This window comes from Oncorhynchus nerka, linkage group LG25, assembly GCF_034236695.1.
Source record: "Oncorhynchus nerka isolate Pitt River linkage group LG25, Oner_Uvic_2.0, whole genome shotgun sequence".
NCBI lineage: Eukaryota > Metazoa > Chordata > Actinopteri > Salmoniformes > Salmonidae > Oncorhynchus > Oncorhynchus nerka.
Window position 1 is genome coordinate 35,699,956 of NC_088420.1, and position 21,912 is coordinate 35,721,867.

The following is a 21,912-nucleotide window of genomic DNA, read 5'->3' on the forward strand; positions in this document are numbered from 1 at the left end:
CCCCCTCTATATTTTTGGTAAACCTTGAATGAGGCACCGTGTGACATCAAGGACATTAGACAGAAGTCATTTGCATCAGTTTGGTCCTCATTTCATCTAATTCCAGATTACCACTCAGCCAGGCAAGTGAATGTGCACAGTCACACAAAGGTTTGTCTACAGTTGGCTTTGGAACAATACCAGAAAGAAGCAAATTCACTTCCACCAGAGAGACCTAAAGCGTTTGGCTGCCAAACATGAAGCACATTCCACATTCCTTAACGCAACCTAGAGAATTACAGACGTATACTGAAATAGCCAGAACACATACAAGCAAAGTTAAATCCTCAGAAAAACACAATTTAACAGGTGAATTTATTTAGAGATCTTTTGTAAAACAATTAGTTAACACATCATTCAAAGTTGTGAGGCAGCTTCCAGAAGCAGTCAGTCAGCTGGAATGTATGCCTAGCCCAGGGAGATTGAGTAGGGGTGTGTGGAAGAGTCAGATTAAGTGTGCAAAATCAGCCAGAAGAGCACACCTAACCACAATCATGCGCAGCTGAACCAAAGCATGCCCCTGCACTATACAACACTGATATTGGCCTTGTTCCAATGCTTAGAAAACACCATTTCTGCTTCAGGTTATCAAAGATTGGTCAAGTGAGGACAAGGTTTCCACTGCATTGTTTCAAGCCAGTACTTCTTAAATCTAATCAAATTCAAGGAAGGGCAGGAGGGAAGAAAACATTTAAGTATTAGAACAGGCACAGTCTGGGTTAGGTGCTGCTTATTCTCACAAAACAGCCTTGTGTGGTTTCAACTTGCTTGAGGTAGAAGTTGTACCTAAACACAGCTCCTACATCAGATAACCCATCCTAACCTGAACCATAAGGTGGATGAAAAAGTATTCAGCCCGTTTCAATGCTTAGTGGCAGCAACTACCTAACCATTTCAGATTCCCAGTTTAGATCAAAGCACATAAGGAAATGGGTTATTGCATAAAAAAATAAAAGGACATGTGGAGAACCCAGAGCAAACCTACTCTACAATGAGATGAAGAAAATAGGAAGTAACAGGAGCCAACTGTTTCCAGTGGTTCCATTCACTAAAAGGAGTTCCATTTGGCTTCCAGGGCACAAAAACTTCCTCAAACATCTTGAGGTTTATGGCATCAGTGTCTTCATCTCATTCTAGAAGCTTCTGTCCTTACCGAGGTGACAGAATGGCAATGAGGTCACAGGGGTGAGGGGTAAGGTTGTTTCAGTGAAAATGTCCATGAAGTCTAGTGGAGCTGAACAGTTTGAGGTAGAAGTTGCCCTTAACCACAGATCTAGGATCAGATTACAACACACCCAATCCTAATCATAAGCATATAAAAAAAAAAAGATTTAAAAAAGTGACCCAGGATCAGCGTTTTGGGGCAACTTCGACCCAGCTGAACAATGTGCAGAGGAAAGAGGGGTCGTCTCCAAGGTGTCTCAGAGCAGTCATTTCTAAACATGCAACAGAGCGACAGTTTATCTGCTGCGAGACATGAGGTTGGGGAAAATGTGAAGATTAGACAAGTATCTGAAAGGATGACAATAAAGTAAAAAGAGTAGTAACATAACATGTTCCAATAGGTATTGATTGCATTGTCCACAAGTTCTGTCCACTCTAGGGGCACAGGTTCTTCAAGACCAAAGTTGATTAAAGGTTTCAGTCTCTCTCCGAGGTGTTCTCATCCTCTATCGTTCTCTGCTTCTCTCGCCTGTGATGTCCGGTATTACTGCTTGGACAGCTCGTTGGAAAGCCAGTCCAGTCCTTCATACAGTCCTGTGCCCTGCGTCGCACAGGTCGCCTGCACGTGCCACTAAGGAGGAAGAGTGAGAAAGAAAAACATTGATGAGTGTGCGTGTATGTCTATGCCGGAGTTTACACGGGCGTGAGTGAGACTCACCACTCTGCTGCGGAGGCTCTGCAGTCCCAGTTTGTCCGTGAGGTCGCTGACCGCCATAGCGTTGGGAAGGTCCTGCTTGTTAGCAAACACCAGCAATACTGCTTCTCTCAACTCGTCCTCCTGGAGCTGGGGGGGGGGGGGGGGGGGGGCAGAGTGATTAGATCGCTAGTTTGGGATACTGGGTTTCAAAGCTTATTCACCACGTGCACAGGACACAAAAGATGTAAAACAGTACAGTGTAATTATTACCTTGAGAGGGCGTTCCCAACAATGCAGTGATACAATAAACTATGACGAGTTATTCTAAAAGGAACACAAGTATATACACGTCAGTGTCAGTACCTTATTCAATGTGCAGGTACAGGAGTGGTTAAGGTGGGTTTATACATAGTGACTGGTAGTAGACTATTCAAGCAAACAGGGCTGAAAAAGTGACTGGTAGCATGAATATATAAATACTTTTGGTAATATACCAATTATACGCACAACCGTTCAAAAGTTTGGGGTCACTTAGAAATGTCCTTGTTTTTGAAAGAAAAGCACATTTTTTGGTCCATTAAAATAACATCAAATCAATCAGAAATACAGTGTAGACATTGTTAATGTTGTAAATGAAAATGCTGGAAACCGCATATTTTTAATGGAACATCTACATCGGTGTACTGAGGCCCATTATCAGCAACCATCACTCCTGTGTTCCAATGGCACATTGTGTTAGCACAGCTGATAACTGTTCTGATTAAAAGAAGCAATAAAACAGGCCTTCTTGAGACTAGTTGAGTATCTGGAGCATCAGCATTTGTGGGTTCGATTACAGGCTCAAAATGGCCAGAAACAAAGCACTTTCTTCTCAAACAGGACAATGACCAAAAGCACAGCTCCAAACTATGCAAGAACTATTTAGGAAGAAGCAGTCAGCTGGTATTCTGTCTATAATGGAGTAGCCAGCACAGTCACAGGATCTCAACCCTATTGAGCGGTTGTGGGAGATGCTTGACTGTATGGTACGTAAAGAAGTGCCCATCAAGCAAATCCATCTCTTCAGATTACCTCAACAAATTGACAACTAGAATGACAACAGTCTGCAAGGTTGTCTTTGACGAAAGTCTTTGACGAAAGCAAAGTTTGAAGGACACAATTATTTCAATTAAAAATTATTATTTATAACCTTGTCAATGTCTTGACTATATTTCCTATTCATTTTGTAACTAATTTCATGTATGTTTACATGGAAAACAAGTACATTTACAAATGATCCAAAACTTTTGAACAGTAGTGTATACACACACGTAAACAGGGGTAATAGGGACCAGTAACAGGATAAATACTAACGGTATTGGCAATCAATCTACAGCAGCTTAAGGAAGTAATACATCTAATCAATAATCATTTTAGCAGCAGTGTAAGTTGTGTCTGAGTGGGTAGAGACCTGTGGATGGGCATAGAGTCCGTTTGGATGGTCTGTGGGAGAGGAGTAGTTGTTAGCCATTTAACAGTTATGGCCAAGGGATAGAAGCTGTTTAGGAGTCTGTCTGAGCTTTGATGCACCAGTACTGCCTGCCGTACGGGAGTATGGAGAACAGCCCCCATGTCTCAGGTAGCTGGAGTTTTGGGCAATTGTTCCACCGGCTGGCATATATTTCCTGGGAGCTGGGCCATCCGCACCACCTTCTGTAGGGCCTTCCGGTCATGGGCGGTGGAGTTGCCATACTAGACGGTGGTACAACCATGCTCTCAATAGTGCAGCTGTAAAAGTTCCTGAGTATCTGAGGGGCCATGCAAAACGTTTCAGCTTCCTGAGGAGAAGAGGTGTTGCCGTGGCTTCCTCACAACCCTTCTGGTGTGAGAGGACCATGTTAAGTCCTCAGTTATGTGGACACCGAGGAATTTGATGCCCTTGTCCCTCTGCACTGCAGCCCCGTCGATGTAAATGGGAGTGTGCACCCCCACCAAGTTGCAATGTCCAGTCAATTATAAATAAACAGACCAGGCCTATATACCATACCAACACTAAATATACCTACTATTAGCTGGCTACATATCATACATAGAGTAAATATTCCTACCCAGGGCTCTAAAGTGCAACTAATTTGGTTGCACAGGAGACTAAATATTTTGCTCTGATCAGGAGTTTTATTTTGGGAGCACTGTGTGGAAAAACCTCCCAGATAATTGTTGTAATGATTAAGCTTTGATGTACCGTTGTTTCCGAGTGCCCTAGAGAAACAAATGTGTGCAGATTCATAAGAGTCATGGGTGCACCATTACTGCAGCGCAAACAGCTTCATTTCTAGACCAACTAGGTCAAAAGATCCAGCCCATATTACCAGCTCAAAATGTATCTTCCCAGAGCGCATTTCACATTGATAAATCATGTCGCGGGTCATTCTAAAACTACTCGCACGTTGACAACCATCTGCTACACTTTGTTCAGCCATGTTAACTCAATGGCTATCTAGCTACCTAGAGTAGAATACTACAAAGCAGCATCAATGAATTAGCCAGCTAACTTGCCTAAATATTCTGAAATAACGTTTTTGGGGTGGGATAAGCTTGAAATGGGCATGGTCTAATTGAATCAACCACCAAAAACAACCAACGAACCAGAAAAATCTGTAGTTATTTCTAGTTGTTTATCAAAGTTAACTGGCTAACTCATTGATCCTGCTTTGTAGTATACTCGTCTGGTAAAAAAAACTATACTGATTTAACATTTTTGCAGACTTAAGCATTCTAGTACAGTTAAATAGTTAACACACACACATGGACGCAGCGGTCTAAGGCACTGCATCTCAGTGCAAGAGACATAACTCCAGTCGCGAGTTCAAATCCAGGCTGTATCACATCCGCCCGCGATTGGGAGTCCCATAGGGCGGCGCACAATTGGCCCAGCTTCATCCGGGTTTGGCCATCATTGTAAATAAGAATTTAATCTCAACTTACTTGCCTAGTTAAATAAAGGTCACACGCACACCACACTGACCAAATAGTTATTTTGTTGGCATTTACGCATGTCCCCATTTTTTCTTTCACTTACTTGCTGTGCTGTTTCGTCACTTATTTGTTCAGTCGTTTCATTCTCAACCAGGATTGCTATGGAACGCCGTTTGGGTCTTTGCATGTCAAAAAAAGATACGTCAAATAACACTACTTGACGTGTCAAATAATCTTGTTGACCAAGGACCTGAATATGAATGCACGTCACATAATTTAACACATTTTTTACGTAGTTATTACACTATCACTCATATTTCATGTCACAACGATTCGATACGTATGCTGATAAAGTTCTCGTGCACCTACAGTGCTGGTCATAAAAAGCTAGCTAGCTCATGGATGCAAACAATGTTCTTCCCCAAAAACATAGTAAAACATTCTGTTTCAGTAGCTATATAGTTAGCTAACTATATAGCTAGGTGTCATCTAAAATAACCCTAATTTATAAGACAGTTCTTATTTGATTAATGGTGGTCGGACACATCTATGTGAAGCTAGCCACAATAAGGATTAGCCACAATAGTGGACTTTGCAGTTAGCCTTCAAAATAAAAGTATGACATAATTCTACTATTTGTATTCATTTGAGTCACTGTCAACTATATACTTTTATTTTGAAGACACACCGCAAATTCCACTATTGTACCTAATCCTTATTGTGGCTAGTTTCACAATACATAACCAAGTCTGGTCAAGCCTCACTAGCCAGATGAAGCTAGCTGGCTGCTTATAACGTTAGCTTTGGGCAACAGGGTTAAGTGGCTGGCTAGCTATTTATTTTCATGAACTGAATTTAAATTTGAATAGGCAAACAACAAGTGAGAATAATGAAAATGACTGCAGTTTCCACTGGTCATGGTTTTCAGGCTGGTTGTATTGGCACTAGCTAGGTACCAAGCTAAAGCTAGCTACCCCAGAAGTTGTGGTCGAACAAATTATGCTTTATTACCAAATAGGTATTGTAAACACGTTTCGTGGGCAGTGTTTGCTTGTTTGCACAGCTTTGACAGTGCTACTGTATCTTTTTTGAAACGCAAAGACCCAAACTGTGTTCCATAGTATGTATGACGCTATTATTGTATAACTCCGGAAGGGCAACATCTAAAAATTAGCGCACTTGATAGTGTGTACCAGTGCTCGACCAGTTGGCGAAAGCCAACATCATCCACGACACAGAACGGTTGATTGTCAAGGGCAATGAATTCCATCATCTTGGCTTTAATGGATTTTGCCTTTTGAGTCACACTGAAATTCTTACTCTTTCAAATGACTGCTCGATCCACACAGCAGACATTGTGGGCTAGGTTAGGAATGCTGTGTTGCAGGTGTACCGCAACATTTTACATGGCGTCATTACATCACGTACATACGATATATAGGTATGCACGTCAGCTTTGACATCGGCCAATACTGATGTTTGCATTTTTAGCTAATATTGTCCGATTTCGATACGTTCGTTTCAGCTCTAATTTACAATGTTACATATTCGTTTCTAGGGCACAACAGGTGTCAAGAGCAGCTAGAATTAATTTAGGCCCAATATAGGCTCTCTGAATTAAAAAACAAAACATTTAAATAACATTTTCAGGTGTTCCTAAATGTCACGTGGTGCTTCTAACTTTTTAAAGATGGGAGCACCAGTGTATTTTGTGAGCACCAGTGTGAGCACCAATATTTTTTATTTTAATCTAGAGCACTGTACCCACCATTTTAGAGAGCTCCTCTGCAGACTCCGCCACTCTCTCTCTGTCGTTGCTGTCTACTACAAAGATCAGACCCTGAGGGAGGAACACAAAGTCAGAGCAGGGCAGGGACAGTCAGGAGGATGCCCGGAGGCATTACATAAGAGGAATAAAAGAGCAGGCTGTAGTGTAGCCTCCCCGGTTTCCTTTTGGTGCGTGAGTTTACCTGTGTGTTCTGGAAGTAGTGTCTCCAGAGAGGTCTGATCTTGTCCTGACCACCCACATCCCACACTGTGAAGCAGATGTTCTTGTACTCCACCGTCTCCACGTTAAAGCCTGTCACCCACACACCATTAAGGGACTTAAACAAATAGACGTATCTAATTTCCAGTGTTCAAAAACAATTGTCGTCACATGAGCTATCACCTTGTAAACTTTGAGGGTGTGTGGTGAACTGTATGTATGCATATATTGGGTTTAAATGTCACTCCCACAATTTATGGATGTCAATATTAGGCTACATACAATGTGTACAAAACATTAGAAACAGAGATGCTGGCCCATGGTGACTCCAATGCTTCCCACAGTTGTGTCAAGTTGGCTGGATCTAATGTGGTTGGAGAACCATTCTTGATACACACAGGAAACTGTTGCGTGTGAAAAACTCAGCAGCGTTACAGTTCTTGACACTCAAACTGTAAACCTGGCACCTACTACCATACCTATTTCAAAGGCACTTAAATATTTTGTCTTGCCCATTCACCCTCTGAATGGCACACACAAACGATGTCTAAAGGGTTAAAATTCCATCTTTAACCTGTCTCCTCCATCTACACTGATTGAAGTGGATTGAACACGTGACATCAATAAGAGATCATAGCTGTAATCTGGATTCACCTGGTCAGTCGATGTCAAGGAAAGAGCAGGGGTTCCTGTTTTGTACACCCTGAATGTGATTAGTGACTCCAATATACCTAGCTATGGTGATCATCAACAAAGGTAATTTGAGTAGGAACAGTTGAGACTGGAGGGTGAAAGGTGGTGGGTGTGACAGTGTGTTTTACCAATAGTTGGAATGGTGGTCACTATTTCTCCCAGCTTCAGTTTGTACAAGATAGTGGTTTTCCCTGCAGCATCCAAGCCAACTGAGAAAACACAAACAACGTTATGATTAAAATTACGAGATCTCATTCGCACATACAACTGCAAGCATGAGCGAGCAATCACAAACATGTCTACACTGTCGCATTGACACTTATTGATTGTCCAAAACGATACAGCTGTTTGAAGATACGAAAATCCACCATTCAAATGACAGATAAGCTAAAATGGCTAGCTAACGTTAACTAGAACTAACAAACTACTCAAGAGAAACTACTCAAAGAAAACATTGCTAGAGTAGATAGGTATGTGTTAGCTAGTTGGCTATGAACTTTCTGTAAGTTAGTTGACACAATGAAACAAAAAAAAGTTTTTTTATGACCAGCACTGTAGATGCGCAAAACAACTTCACCAGCATCATAGCATGAATCGTTGTGACATATGAAATACGAGTGAGTTAACGTTAGCTAGCTACAGTTGCTAACGTTGCTTTAATGTGAACTAACGTAGCTAATTTGTTACCGTTACTATTGAATCTTCAAGCTACATCTTTTGGGTCCAACGAATCAGTTTTTCTCCATGGGCTACTTACTCAATAAAGACTCAGCTGACACTTACCCATAAGTATTCTCATCTGTTTCTTGCCGAACAGTCTGGTAAAAACTGACGAGATGAGAAGCCCCATGTTGTGAGTGAATGTCAAAATTTTAAGCAAAGCTTTTCTAAATTCTTGTCGTTGTTGAGACGAGGCGTGAATCGTTATGTTTGTGACACCCAAAGCAAGAATCGTTTATTTCTGTCCTCTGATGCTGCTGCCACGTCCGGGCCAACGTGGAACTCCCGACGTCATCTATTTGACTCAACTTTATTAGTAATAGAGTGGGTTCAATGTGGTGATGGAAATTAAACAACAGCAATAATATTAACGCACTAATGCAAGACCAGTTGTCTTGACAAACATTATCGTAAGTAAAACAACTCTGCATTTACGGGTTCGACCGATCCAACACTACTCAATTGTATCACATAAAAAAATGAGTTAAATGGTAACTTGTTCACACTGCTTTTGCCAGCCAGATGCAGTTCAATTGTGTGGCACCAGATGTCCTTACAACACGGTTACGCTGTTATTGCAATGCGAACTAATGTCACATCAGATTGACCCTCTGGTCAGTATTTCCCGAGGAATAGTCGATGTACTGCATTTATGTAGAAGTACAAAAGTATGTGCACAGTATGTGGTCAAATTAGTGTATTTGGCTATTTGAGCCACACCCGTTGCTGACTGTTGTATAAAATCGAGCACACAGCCATGTAATCTCCATAGACAAAACATTGGCAGTAGAATGGCCTTCCTGAAGAGCTCAGTGACATTCAACGTGGCACCGTCATAGGATGCCACCTTTTCAACCTGCTAGAGCTGCCCTGGTCAATTGTAAGTGCTGTTATTGTGAAGTGGAAATGTCTAGGAGCAACATTGGCTCAGCGCGAAGTGGTAGGCCACATAAACTCACAGAATTCTTCTGTCCTCGGTTGCAACACTGACTACCAAGTTTCAAACTCCCTCTGGAAGCAAAATCAGCACAATAACTGTTTGTTGGGAGCTTCATGAAATGGGTTTCCATGGCCAAGCAGCCGCACACAAGACTAAGATCACTATGCACAATGCCAAGCATCAGCTAGAGGGGTGTAAAGCTTGCCACCATTGGACTCTGGAGCAGTGGAAATGCGTTCTCTGGAGTGATGAATCACATTTCATAATCTGCCAGTCCAACGGATTAATCTGGGTTTTGCGGATGCCAGGAGAACAGGAGAACGCTACCAGCCATAATCCATAGTGCCAACTGTAAAGTTGGGTGGAGGAGGAATATTGGTCTGGGTCTGTATTTCATGGTTCGAGCTAGGCCCCTTAGTTCCAGTAAAGGGAAATCTTAACGCAACAGCATGCAATGACATTCTAGACGATTCTGTGCTTCCAACCTCGTGGAAACAGTTTGGAGAAGGCCCTTTCCTGTTTCAGTATGGAAATGCCCCCATGCACAAAGCGAGGTCCATACAGGAATGGTTTGTGGAGATCGGTGTTGAAGAACTTGACTGGCCTGCACAGAGCCCTGACCTCAACCCCATCGAATACCTTTGAGATTAATTTGAATGCAGACTCCCAACATCAGTGCCCAACCTCACTAATGCTCTTGTGACTGAATGCTGTGGGGACTTGCTTCCAATGTTCCAACATCTAGTGGAAAGCCTTCAAAGAAGAGTGGAGGCTGTTATAGCAGCAAAGGGGGGACAAACCATATTATTGTCCATGATTTTGGAACGAGATGTTCGACAAGCAGGTGTCCACATACTTTTGGTCATGTAGTGTATATAATTCATCATTGCTTTTTAAATTTTGAAGTGTGAGGGATATCATGTGTTTGTTTCTGCAATGGGCAGGGACCAATGTCACACATAATAGAGATTGTTTGAACTTGCACGCACGACGTGCACACACACGACAGCTGTAGAGCACACCAGACTAACTGAGGATATTCTGTGCAATAGTTGTGTAAAACTTGAGACTTCTGTGTTATCAGGAGTGTGCTGCCCCAATCAATCCATCACATTTATTTTATATAGCACTTTTTACATCCGCAGCTATCACAAAGTGCTTATACAGATACCCAGACTAAAACAAGATCAAGCAATCTGGAAGCACAGTGGATAGGAAAAACTCCCTAAAAAGGCTGGAACCTAGGAAGAAACCTAGAGAGGAACCAGGCTCTGAGGGGTGGCCAGTCCTTATCTGGCTGTGCTGGTGGAGATTATAGCGTACATGGCCATTAAGGCCAGATTGTTCTACAAGATGTTGAAATGTTCATAGATGGCCAGCATGGTCAAATAATAATCACAGTGGTTATAGAGCGTGTAACAGACACCTAGGGCTGCTAACCTAGTATCACAGTCTACTATCACAGTCTACTATCACAGAGAAACGTGTTAACCGGGTATTTAGAGTAAACAATGTTTTTACTGCATTTTAGTATTTCTCCTCCTTTCTCCTGTATTTGTGTGTCCCATAAAGAAATAACTTCAATGGCCCCATATTCTGGAATCTCCAGGTTATGCAAGGATGCATTTACCGCTCTGGCCTTTTCTAAAAATCTCCAAACCTGTATGAGTCATGGTTCATTGACAGGCAAAAGAAAGCCATGCACGGCATTCCCGAGGGGACATTCCTTCACCTGTCCCATGCCGTGGGGCTTTTCGTTGTGCAGGTAAGTGGACATGTGACAGACTGGTCCAAGGTGCAGATATCTTTGTGCCATGGGCGGGGCCGTCTGTTAATAACCCACTCAGATTTATGGAAAGAATCATATCTTTTGTGCTGTGGACCACATGGATAACGCATTCTTTATTTCAGGCTAAGGACAGGTGCGCTTTGAATAACTTTGCCAAGGTGGCAATTGTGCGGCTCATTCACTATGGATCCTTCGAATGGAACTTTAAGTAACGACCAGGTATGAAATATTTGTTTACTGATTAGTGCAAGTAAATTGATGTGTATCCTAAACCTATTTACATTTTAGGTATAGCTATAGGCCTAGTGGATCCATACAGAGGTCTATACAGAGCTGCATTGGTGCTATAAGCCCAGGCTCAGTCTGTTTTATATAGTAGGCTATTTTAACACACTATTGAATTGATTTTAATTTTCTTCCTTTATTTAGATCACTGGTCTCTCGACTGTGTACCTAGTATCTCTGTCTTTAAGGTAAACACATCTGACTTCAAACACCCTTAGGCTATCTGTGACACATGGATGTAAAGTGTTGCATTCATGTTGGCTAGGATTTGAGGACATTTAGGTCTAGCTGTTTCTACATTTATCTGCTCTTAAGTGTAGTGAAAATAACTTTACCTATGTGTTTTCAAATCAAACCAATTTAAAGTAGGTTAGTCTAGAACATATTTTAGTTTGTTGCTGTTGAAAATGTAGACTGGCAAGCTACACCACTGAGAAGTTGACTTCACGTGTCAAGTCATAATAACACGGTTGGCCTCCCATCTTTCCAGATTCATATTTCTTCAGTGTTGCCAGTCAGACCAGTTGAGCAACCTGACATGCATGTTAATAATGCAATGCTGAATGTATCCTAACTCGTCATAGCCTGGGCCCATAGAAAAATATAAAGCACTATGTTTCTATGTCTAACCATAGGTCGTTACACCACTACCATAGTGCAATTTAAGCCTGCATAGCAGATGAGGAGTTTGTTGCTTGGCTGCAAAGAACCGCTTGATTTGTTACGTTTATTTTGGGTCAAGTTTTATACACGTAATTTTTGAGGCTACCTTGTTCTTTTTCTTGACTTCTTATATTTGAATGTATGTAGCCTATATCTGATTGCAGAGGAATTGAGATGAGTGAGTGATTTTTGAGGTGTTAGCCTCCCATTTCAGCACCTACTCGGCTGGACAGCTCCCCCTTTTTACTAAATAACCTCAACCAAGCCCCCTCCACACTGTGTGTGTGTGTGTGTGTGTGTGTGTGTGTGTGTGTGTGTGTGTGTGTGTGTGTGTGTGTGTGTGTGTGTGTGTGTGTGTGTGTGTGTGTGTGTGTGTGTGTGTGTGTGTGTGTGTGTGTGTGTGAGTGAGAGAGAGAGAGAGAGAGTTCATGGGCAGTGTGCTCAATTAAATCCATCTACGTCAGGCATACCTGCTAGTTATTCCGATGGTTTATTGGTCATGGTGTAGGCTTACAGTACATTACATTTTATATTGGATTTTATATTTCTTTATTGTATTTCATGGGTTTCTGTTTCAATTTGATTGTAATTATTCTCCATCACAACCTTTGAACATGCTGAATGAAATGATTGAATGTTATGTAATAGTGCTATAATTTTATACAATCAGTATTGAGGTATTTTACTTTCTGCGTACAGCTTGATTGGGAGTTTTTCAGTGCTGGTGGTTTCCATCGCAAGGAGGAGGCACTTACAAGAACAGGTGGGTGGATGAGAAGAGAATGTTTGATTGTGTGTTTGTGTGTGTGTGTGTTCATGCTTGTGTGTGTGTGTGTGTGTATGTTTGTGCGTGTGTGCTTATGTGTACCTGTGTGTGAGTGTGATAATGCAACTTAGTTATTGTAAAAATGATTTCCAAGGCGGTGTCTTGGCTAAATATCTGTCTACCAGGCTCACTCAGGATGTAACTACCTGAACATTGCAGGTAGAATAGTCATGAATAGAGCTGACATGATTCCTTACTCTAAATGTCTTTTCTACAAAACATAATAATTATGTTTCCCGAAACGTTGTGGCCAGCTGAACGTGGCCCCGGCTACTCCCTCTCTGTCTGCCTGTGTCTATACTCCCTCATTGAGGCAGAACTATAGGACTGTGTGCTCTATCAACTCTAGATAAAGTCAGAGGAATATTCTAGTAGGGTCACAAAGGCTGGCTGGACAAAGGGACAATAATAGCTGAACTATAGAACAGGGAACGAACAGTACCAGTACAAACTATTTACTGAATGTCCATGGAGTCTAAACATACAATAACCCATCCAGAGCACTGTCAGAAATGTTGGTGATGGGACCAATGTGACCCTTGACACGGTCTTACAGACGCTGTAACACCACGGCTATGAATGATAGTCTATTCCCACTTACCTCAAGCACATTAGACAGGCTATATTCTGTGGCCGTTGATGTACAATGTTGTTGTCATTTTCTCTTAGTTTTGCTAACACACGCCTGTGTCTCTCTAGGTGAATCCCCTGGTCCAGCTGGCTGTAGCTGATCTGTTGGCAGCAGCCACCTTGATGTTCACCAACGCAATGAATGAGACCAACAGCTTCACCGACAGTGTGTTAATCTGTAAACACCTACTGCCTCTGTCACTGGTGAGCCAGCCTACTGTGGTTCTTATTTGCAGGGATAGTGCACGATAACAATCCTCAACTTAGAATGAACGTTCTGTAGATACAATCGAGTTCAATTTTGTACGTGGTCTCCTTAAAAAACACTCTACAGCTTTGAGACGCACTACAGATCTATGAATTACTTGAAATGTGGTTCATAAAAAGACTAGAATGCTTGTGTGCTCTCCTCTAGACTGAGGTATAGATAAGGCATAGATACTGTACATAGTCTGCCTTTGAGTGCTGCAGTGCGAGTGATCCAACTTTAAAAGCATTTTAGTTGATGTTTGTTTCGACTTCACATTCACATACCAGCAGATGAATGTGCAGGACAGACAGAACACACAGTACATCTGGGGTGGAGGAACTGTTCTAACCTGTGTTATGTCATGGAGCATGACATTATGCTCTGTCGTTTATAGAGACAGTGTGAAGAAGCAGTTCTGCAGCTTGTCCTTTTCTATTACAGACCTTTACCCGGTGCGCTTCCTGTTCTCGACACTTTACTGTGTGTTTTCTGTCTATACATTTAACTCTGTGTGTGTGTATGGTGTGTGTGTGTGTGTGTGTGTGTGTGTGTGTTCTCTGTTCCAGACATTTTACTGTGTGTCGTTTCTGCTGGTGATAGTGTATGCCTGGGAGTCAAAGCAAGCTGTCGAGAGATGGAGGGAGAGACCAAGAGAGGAAGAGGTGAGGTCCCAACCCTCCACCAAGGGCACACACACACACCTCAACTTTGTTTGATTCATTCTAAAATCAAATATCTCTCTCTCCCCCCAGTCCCAGTGTAGACGAAGGGTGGTGGTTTTGCCTGTAAATACACTTGTGTGGTGAGTCACTATTTAATTTCCAACAAAAAAACGTCCCTGGATTTAACCAAACTGATCTGCGTAGTGTCTTAAAAGCAGCATATGTCCCTAACTGTTTGTGTGTGCGATGCCCCAACAGGTTTACGCCGTTGGTGATGTACTTTGCGTACACAATGTCTTTAGTCCTGACCACAGCGGACTTGGTACCAGCCGGACACGGGACAGCAAACAACAGTGAAGTTAGCACATACTGCACCAGGTGTGTGTGTCTTTGTCAAGATTTGTCTTATGACACGAATTAGAGAAAATGTAGATACTCTTGCGAAACAAATCGTATGAATGAAATGGATTCCTTATCTCACGTCTCTCTGTGATTGTGTTTCCTCCTAGCTGTATCCTCTTCTTGCATGTCTGGAGTGACCACTGCTCAGATATTGTGAGTAAATACCTGGTTCCACACCTGGGTTGTATCTGTGTGTTTATGAAGGGACTAGAGAGCATATTGAATGAGACCTTGTTTTGTTTTTTAGGAACAGATCCATGACATGTTCATGCGATGCTTCCTCTTCTTCAGTGTGATACTAGTGTTGGTGTGCTGCACAGTAAGTACCAGACATCTTCACTAGTCTAGCATATAACACACAATACAGTTACCATATCAACATGGGTTCATTTACAGTAGTTTAAGTAGTTTACAACCAATGTAATGAAGAAGGATGATCATGAAAATGATGAGTGATGATGTACTGTACCTGTGCAGGTGGTTTACTACAAGGTGGACAGCTTGTATCGCAGGTACGAGGAGGGACTATTTCCTGTGGAGGGAGATGCACGTTCAAGGAAAAGACTGAGGGGTGTGTTCTCCACTGTTCGCTACATGATTGTGGTTATCATCTTCTGCTGGACGCCAGGTACACAAAGTCATCCCAACACACACACACACACACACACCATAGGAGGCTGGTGGGAGGAGCTATAAGAGGACGGGCTCATTGTAATGACTGGAACGGAATCAATGGAAGTGTACCAAACAAATATAACACATGGAAAAGTGTGTTTTACTCCATTCCAGCCATTACAATGAGCCTGTCCTCCGATATCTCCTTCCACCAGCCTCCTCTGATACACACACACATTGTCTGCGTGTATCTCCAACCTCCTATTTTTTTTCCTGTCCCCAGCTCTTCTTCTGGTTGTCCTGTCTGTGATGCCAGACATACCTAAAGAGAAGCTCTTCCCCCTCTATGTTATACAGGTCAGTATTTCTATACAACTATCTCACTGCTGACTGCAGACATACATAGCCCTAACAAGATGCCATCACCCAGAATGAATTGCCCTTTCCCCTAGAGAGCGTTCTTTAACTATGTCAAATTAATAATGACACTAGATAAGCACCCATAATGCTTTATCCTTACCCACTGGGCACAGATGTAAATCAAAACTAGACTTTGAACTGACTGACATTTGGTTGAGTAGTCAACTAACGTGAATTCAATGTGAAATCAACAAAAAAACGTCAATGTGTCATTGGATTTAGGCAAAAAATTGTGTGAAAATAAATACAATTTTTTTTTATTGGGTACCCACTATACTCCATCTTGGTGTCGTTGCAGGCGGTGACGGTGTCGCTGCAGGGCTGTCTGAACAGTGTAGTCTACGCCTGGAGACGACCAAACTTCAGAGACGCTGTGCTTGGAGAGAGGATGCCCCTGCTCAGCCAAGACGCCCCCCTGTCCTTCTTCGATGAATCACTGAGGGGGCCGCCAGAGTGACGGAAGAGGAAGCGAGACATTCCACTAGTTACTTTTTTCTGGTTCATATACAGTCAATAAACTAAACAGACCAAACCCAGCTACTAATGCAATGGTGCTATGGGAGAGCCACCCCCTTAAGCAGAAAGGAACTGACCATTTTTGGTCAATGGTAAACGGCCTGAGTGGGACATCTCATCTATCCACCATTTTTGGGGGCGCCCTTGAAGCCTGACCTCTAGCACTTAACCCCGACTCGAGAGATGCTGCTGGTGGAATTCTCTCTCTGGCCCAGATCTAGAAAGAGTTTTCCCTGCTCAAGTACTAACCTTCACCATTGAGGAAAGCGATTCAACACTGGCCTTAGATCTGTTTCTAGGGATAACTTCATTCCTCTGGAGCCAAGACAATGGAGTTTACAATGTACTTATTTTACTGTTATTTATTCTGAAAAGAATCTTCAATGCTTTCATATTCCTTTTTTAGTACTGTGTTCTTTCTGTAAGAAGGGTTGATAAGGTGATTATTATGATGAGTTGTAGAGCCAGTTGGGCCGGAGAATAATAGAAGTCAACAGGATATGACAATGCTTCTCATTTGATTAATTCATTGATTAATATGGTTTACAAAGCACTTCCTTAAGGGTTGGGTGATGGGCCCCTTTCCCAATTCCCAATAGATAGCTAGAGTTACTACCGCAGGAATTGTCTACAACATAGCAAACAATGTAACTAGCAAGCATAGCAAGTTATCAGTGGTACACATTCACAGGCTTTTGTATCAGGTTGTAAGTGACTCTGGATAAGAACGTCTAATAAATGACAAACATGTCAATGTAAATATAGTATCACCCTGAACAAACTGAAGAAAGACCAGGGGTATGTTTTTTATTCTATCATTTGACATCAATGATCCCTTGATTTTGGGGGGGAATTTAGCACATTTCAGGTCTGCTGAGCGCAAACTTGAATGTTGTGAAAATTCTGTGCATCTTCCAGCATGCATTTATTGTGAACACTGAGGCTGTACTCGCTTTAAGTTACAGTTTTAACAGTGGCCAAGTAGGCTACTGTTGCTATTTGATCATAATGTAGGCCTACCAGAGTGGCCCTACCATGAAAATCAATGGAGAAAATGCATCCCATAATGCATGGAAATAGCTGTTCTATCATTCAGCCTACAGTAGCAGCCAATGTGTGGTTCTCAGCGTAGGCCTACATTCCGTGAGACTTTTGAAAAAAACATGCAGGGCTTGACATTAACCTGTTTATCCACTTGTCCTTCAGACAAGGTGACTGAAAATGTTGTTGTGTTGTTTAATTCAAGAAACCAAATCAAATGCATTATTATTCTTATACCATTATTACAGAGAATCAGACAAATTGTGCTACCCTCTGCCCATTGGCTACTACGCTTATTCATGCCTGTCTCAAATTACAACACTGCCCCTTTAAGACAAAAAAGCTCTTTATTTGACTAGCTTTTCAGAGATGTCTAGAAATGTTGACATGTTGTGCTCTTGTAGGAAGGAATCACTCTCCTATTGCTGACTGCACATTATCTATAACTGGGCTAATAACTCAAATCGTCACAATTGCCACAGTAAAGGGAAACGTTGATAGTGTTAACTAACAGGGAAAACTCTAGAAGGTTGAGTGTAGTTCAATCTCCTGCTTCTCTCTGTGGGCTGATATTTCTTCTGTGCTCTGCAAGGCAGTCCTGGGGGAGCTGCGGGGCAGTGTCAAGCTACTGCGCACAGTTTAAAGGGAATACTGTTTGACATGTGTATAAAAGTTTTAAAAAATACGAATGTGAGTCATTTTGCATTTATTTGTTGACCAGTACTTTATTATATTTCGGCAAGTATACCTTCTTTTGTGGTCAGTAAAATCCCAGGAGAACTTTTCATAACATGTTGTTATGATGTTTTATTTGTACAATAAATGCATTCTTACCCAGTCCCATTCTAGTGATATTCTCCTCATCTCTTTATGGTAAGCTAAGGAAAAAATGGTTTAGTCCTATGGTGACCTTGTATCATAATGACTTCAGACATCGGAGTGCTGAGTCAAGTGGTGACCTAGATGAGATAGGATTTTGTGCTGTGTCAGGCCCAGTCTGTGTGTGACTATACATGTGAAAGTGTGTGATGAGAGACATGAGAGTTTAAAAGATTAAGGTCACGCACCTTGATTCGATTCAGCCAGAAGACCATTAGTGAGGTGAAGATGTTGGGCGGTTCCGTATTACTCGCAGTCGGCATTCCAATTCATCCCAAAGGTGTACGATGGGGTTGAGGTCAGGGCTCTGTGTAGGCCAGTCAAGTTCTTCCACACTGATCTCGACACACCATGTCTGTATGGACCTCACTTTATGCAAGAGAGCATTGTCATGCTGAAACAGGAAAGGGCCTTCCACAAACTGTTGCCACAAAGTTGGAAGGACAGAATTGTCTAGAATGTCATTGTATACTGTAGCATTAAGATTTCATTTCACTGGAACTAAGGTGCCTAGCCCTAACTGTGAAAAACAGCCCAATACCATTATCCCTCCTCCACCAAAATGTATAGTTTGCACTATGCATTGGGGCAGATAGCATTCTCCTGGCATCCTCCAAACCCAGATTTGTTTGTCGGACTGCCCGATGGTGAAGCATGATTCATCACACCAGAGAAGTCCAATTGTGGCGAGCTTTACAACACTCCAGCCGGGAGCTGGCTAGAAGCTGCGACTCAGTTCAGGGCAGGGTACTGGGCAGAGGCCGGCTAGTGGTGACTATTTAATCGTCTGATGGCATTGAGATAGAAGCTGTTTTTCAGTCTCTCGGTCCCAGCTTTGATGGACCTGTCCTAACCCCCTCATGGGTCCATGGCTCGGGTGGCTGAGGTCGTTGATGATCTTCTTGGCCTTCCTGTGACACCGGGTGCTGTAGATGTCCCGGAGGGCAGGTAGTGTGCCCCCGGTAACACATTGAGCTGACCGCACCACCCTCTGAAAAGCTCTGCGGTTGCGGACGGTGCAATTGTCGTACCAGGCGGTGATGCAGCCCGACAGGATGCTCTCAATGGTGCATCTGTAGAAGTTTGTGAGGGTCTTAAGGACCTAGCCTAACCCCCCCACCCCATTATCATAAGTACCACATACACCCCTTCCCTCACAACCTCTCTCTTCAATCACTCTGCCCCACCCTATCCCTCCTAATATAAACACCTCCCTGCAGACACAACAGTGGTTCAGGTCGAGAGGTCACTCTATATTGACACTAAACCACTGTTAATGGTTAGCCAGAGAGACCCAGGGCAGGTACTATTTGACGTCTTAGTGGTTGATCAGGACAGGGTATTATATAACACATCATTTGACTACTAGGTTACCTACACAAAGAGATATACAGACTCAGTCTGTGGAAAATGGAACGTTTCATAGTAGGTCTTTGTGTTTACCTACTTTGCCTTGGTACACACTCGCTGGAGTCAGAAGGTCAGTGTTGTCATTTTATTTGACATGGCAAGGTACACTTTATAAGGACACATTTTGTTTCCCAAATCCCTTATAGCGCTAAGATCATTGGTTGAATATTGACATTCAAAGTATTGTGAACCTTAGCTCCAAGGTCAAGCAAGCCTGACAGAAAACTCTTAGGAAGGCCCATATTATGCAATCTTGGGTGATGGAACCCAAATCCTCAATCCCGCATCTGAACTCCTGCCATTTGGAAGGCTCCTCTGCTGCCCCCATTGTAAGACTAACAGGAGGAAATGTTTTTTGCTGTAGCCATTAGACTGGTCAATGAACTAAGAAAAACATGAGCTCTGCCCTGCACCAGCTAAGCACTTAACCCAGACATAAACACATAATGTATTGTTTGAACTTCTATAAAATAAAATAGCATTCTTCAAATCAAATCAAATTTTATTTGTCACATACACATGGTTAGCAGATGTTAATGCGAGTGTAGCGAAATGCTTGTGCTGCTAGTTCCGACAATGCAGTGATAACCAACAAGTAATCTAACTAACAATTCCAAAACTACTGTCTTATACACAGTGTAAGGGGATAAGGAATATGTACATAAGGATATATGAATGAGTGATGGTACAGAGCAGCATACAGTAGATGGTATCGAGTACAGTATATACATATGAGATGAGTATGTAGACAAAGTAAACAAAGTGGCATAGTTAAAGTGGCTAGTGATACATGTATTACATAAGGATGCAGTCGATGATGTAGAGTACAGTATATACGTATGCATATGAGATGAATAATGTAGGGTAAGTAACATTATATAAGGTAGCATTGTTTAAAGTGGCTAGTGATATATTTACATCATTTCCCATCAATTCCCATTATTAAAGTGGCTGGAGTTGGGTCAGTGTCAATGACAGTGTGTTGGCAGCAGCCACTCAATGTTAGTGGTGGCTGTTTAACAGTCTGATGGCCTTGAGATAGAAGCTGTTTTTCAGTCTCTCGGTCCCAGCTTTGATGCACCTGTACTGACCTCGCCTCTTTACAGTTATTATACAATATTGAAGTATATTCTCCATGGAAATCCAGCAAAACATTTTTGCATGGAAACCAAATGTATGGAAATGGAGATTAATTTGCGTTATTGATAACGTATCATAAAGTCAACAGTCATACACATTGGAGCCCAAGACAGAAAGACCCGGACGCTCTGGGAGAGAGTCGTAGCTTTTCCTGATAACATCTCGACAGCGATAAAAACTATTTTATTGTGTTGACATTCTTCTTTTCTCTATTTTCACCTCAATGTTTAGATGCCAATTGTCCACCTCTTCTCTGTTTATTTACTGCTAAAAGTAATCCATGTAACAATTGAGCTATACTTTAGATTTCTTAGATAGCTATTTCAATTCTGCTCTCTCTCACTAACTTTAGAGCCATGGAGTAGAGACAATTTATCTACAAGTTGATTGGTAAGTCTCGTCATTATTTTATTTTCACAAACAGTGACTTGACCTCCACTATTTCGTCTGTCGGACTGCTCGATGGTGAAGCGTGATTCATCACTCCAGAGAACACATTTCCACTACTCCAGAGTCCAATGGCGGTGAGCTTTACACCACCCCAGCCGACGCTTGGCATTGCACGTTGGGATCTTAGGCTTGTGGCTGCACGGCCATGGAAACCCATTTCATGAAGCTCCCGATGAACAGTTCTTGTGCTGACATTGCTTCCAAAGGCAGTTTGGAACTTGGTAGTGAGTGTTGCAAGCGTGGACAGACAATTTTTACGCGCTGCGTGCAGTAGTCTGCTTCAGCACTCAGCGGTCCTGTTCTGTGAACTTGTGTGGCCTACCATCTCGCGGCTGAGCCGTTGTTGCTCCTAGATGTTTCCACTTCACAATAACAGCACTTACAGTTGATCAGGGCAGCCCTAGCAGGGCAGAAATTTGACGAACTGACTATGCTACGTTGAAAGTGACTGAGCTCTTCAGTAAGGCCATTGTACTGGCAGTGTTTGTCTATGGAGATTGCATGGCTATGTGCTCGATTTTATACACCTGTCAGTAATAGGTGTTGCTGAAATAGTTGAATCCACTAATTTGAAGGGGTGTCCGTATACTTTTGTAAATATAGTGTATATAGTAAAGTTGCAATAGCCTGCCGGTCCATTATGACATACAGTGGGGAGAACAAGCATTTGATACACTGACGATTTTGCAGGTTTTCCTACTTACAAAGCAGGTCTGTAATTTTTTATCATAGGTAGAAA

At 42.3% G+C, this 21,912-nt stretch overlaps 2 protein-coding genes across 2 annotated transcripts; one reads left to right on the forward strand and one right to left on the reverse strand.

The window, feature by feature from the left end:
* Positions 1–335: 335 nt before the first annotated feature.
* On the reverse strand, positions 336–8,548 carry LOC115109447 (ADP-ribosylation factor 4-like). Its single transcript, XM_029634344.2, has 6 exons — positions 8,319–8,548; positions 7,664–7,744; positions 6,826–6,935; positions 6,624–6,695; positions 1,922–2,047; positions 336–1,834 (listed from the first exon to the last, which is right to left on the reverse strand). Exons 1-6 carry the CDS (start codon positions 8,383–8,385, stop codon positions 1,748–1,750), a joined length of 543 nt encoding a protein of 180 aa, XP_029490204.1. The 5' UTR covers positions 8,386–8,548; the 3' UTR covers positions 336–1,747.
* A 2,478-nt stretch (positions 8,549–11,026) lies between these two features.
* si:dkey-30c15.2 (uncharacterized protein LOC558938 homolog) lies at positions 11,027–18,132 on the forward strand. The gene is made up of 12 exons (XM_029634339.2): positions 11,027–11,203; positions 11,414–11,457; positions 12,632–12,695; positions 13,458–13,592; positions 14,205–14,300; positions 14,391–14,440; positions 14,559–14,678; positions 14,810–14,855; positions 14,950–15,021; positions 15,180–15,330; positions 15,601–15,674; positions 16,036–18,132. The coding sequence occupies exons 1-12, from the start codon at positions 11,168–11,170 to the stop codon at positions 16,192–16,194; spliced, it is 1,047 nt and encodes a 348-aa protein (XP_029490199.1). The 5' UTR covers positions 11,027–11,167; the 3' UTR covers positions 16,195–18,132.
* Positions 18,133–21,912: the final 3,780 nt, after the last annotated feature.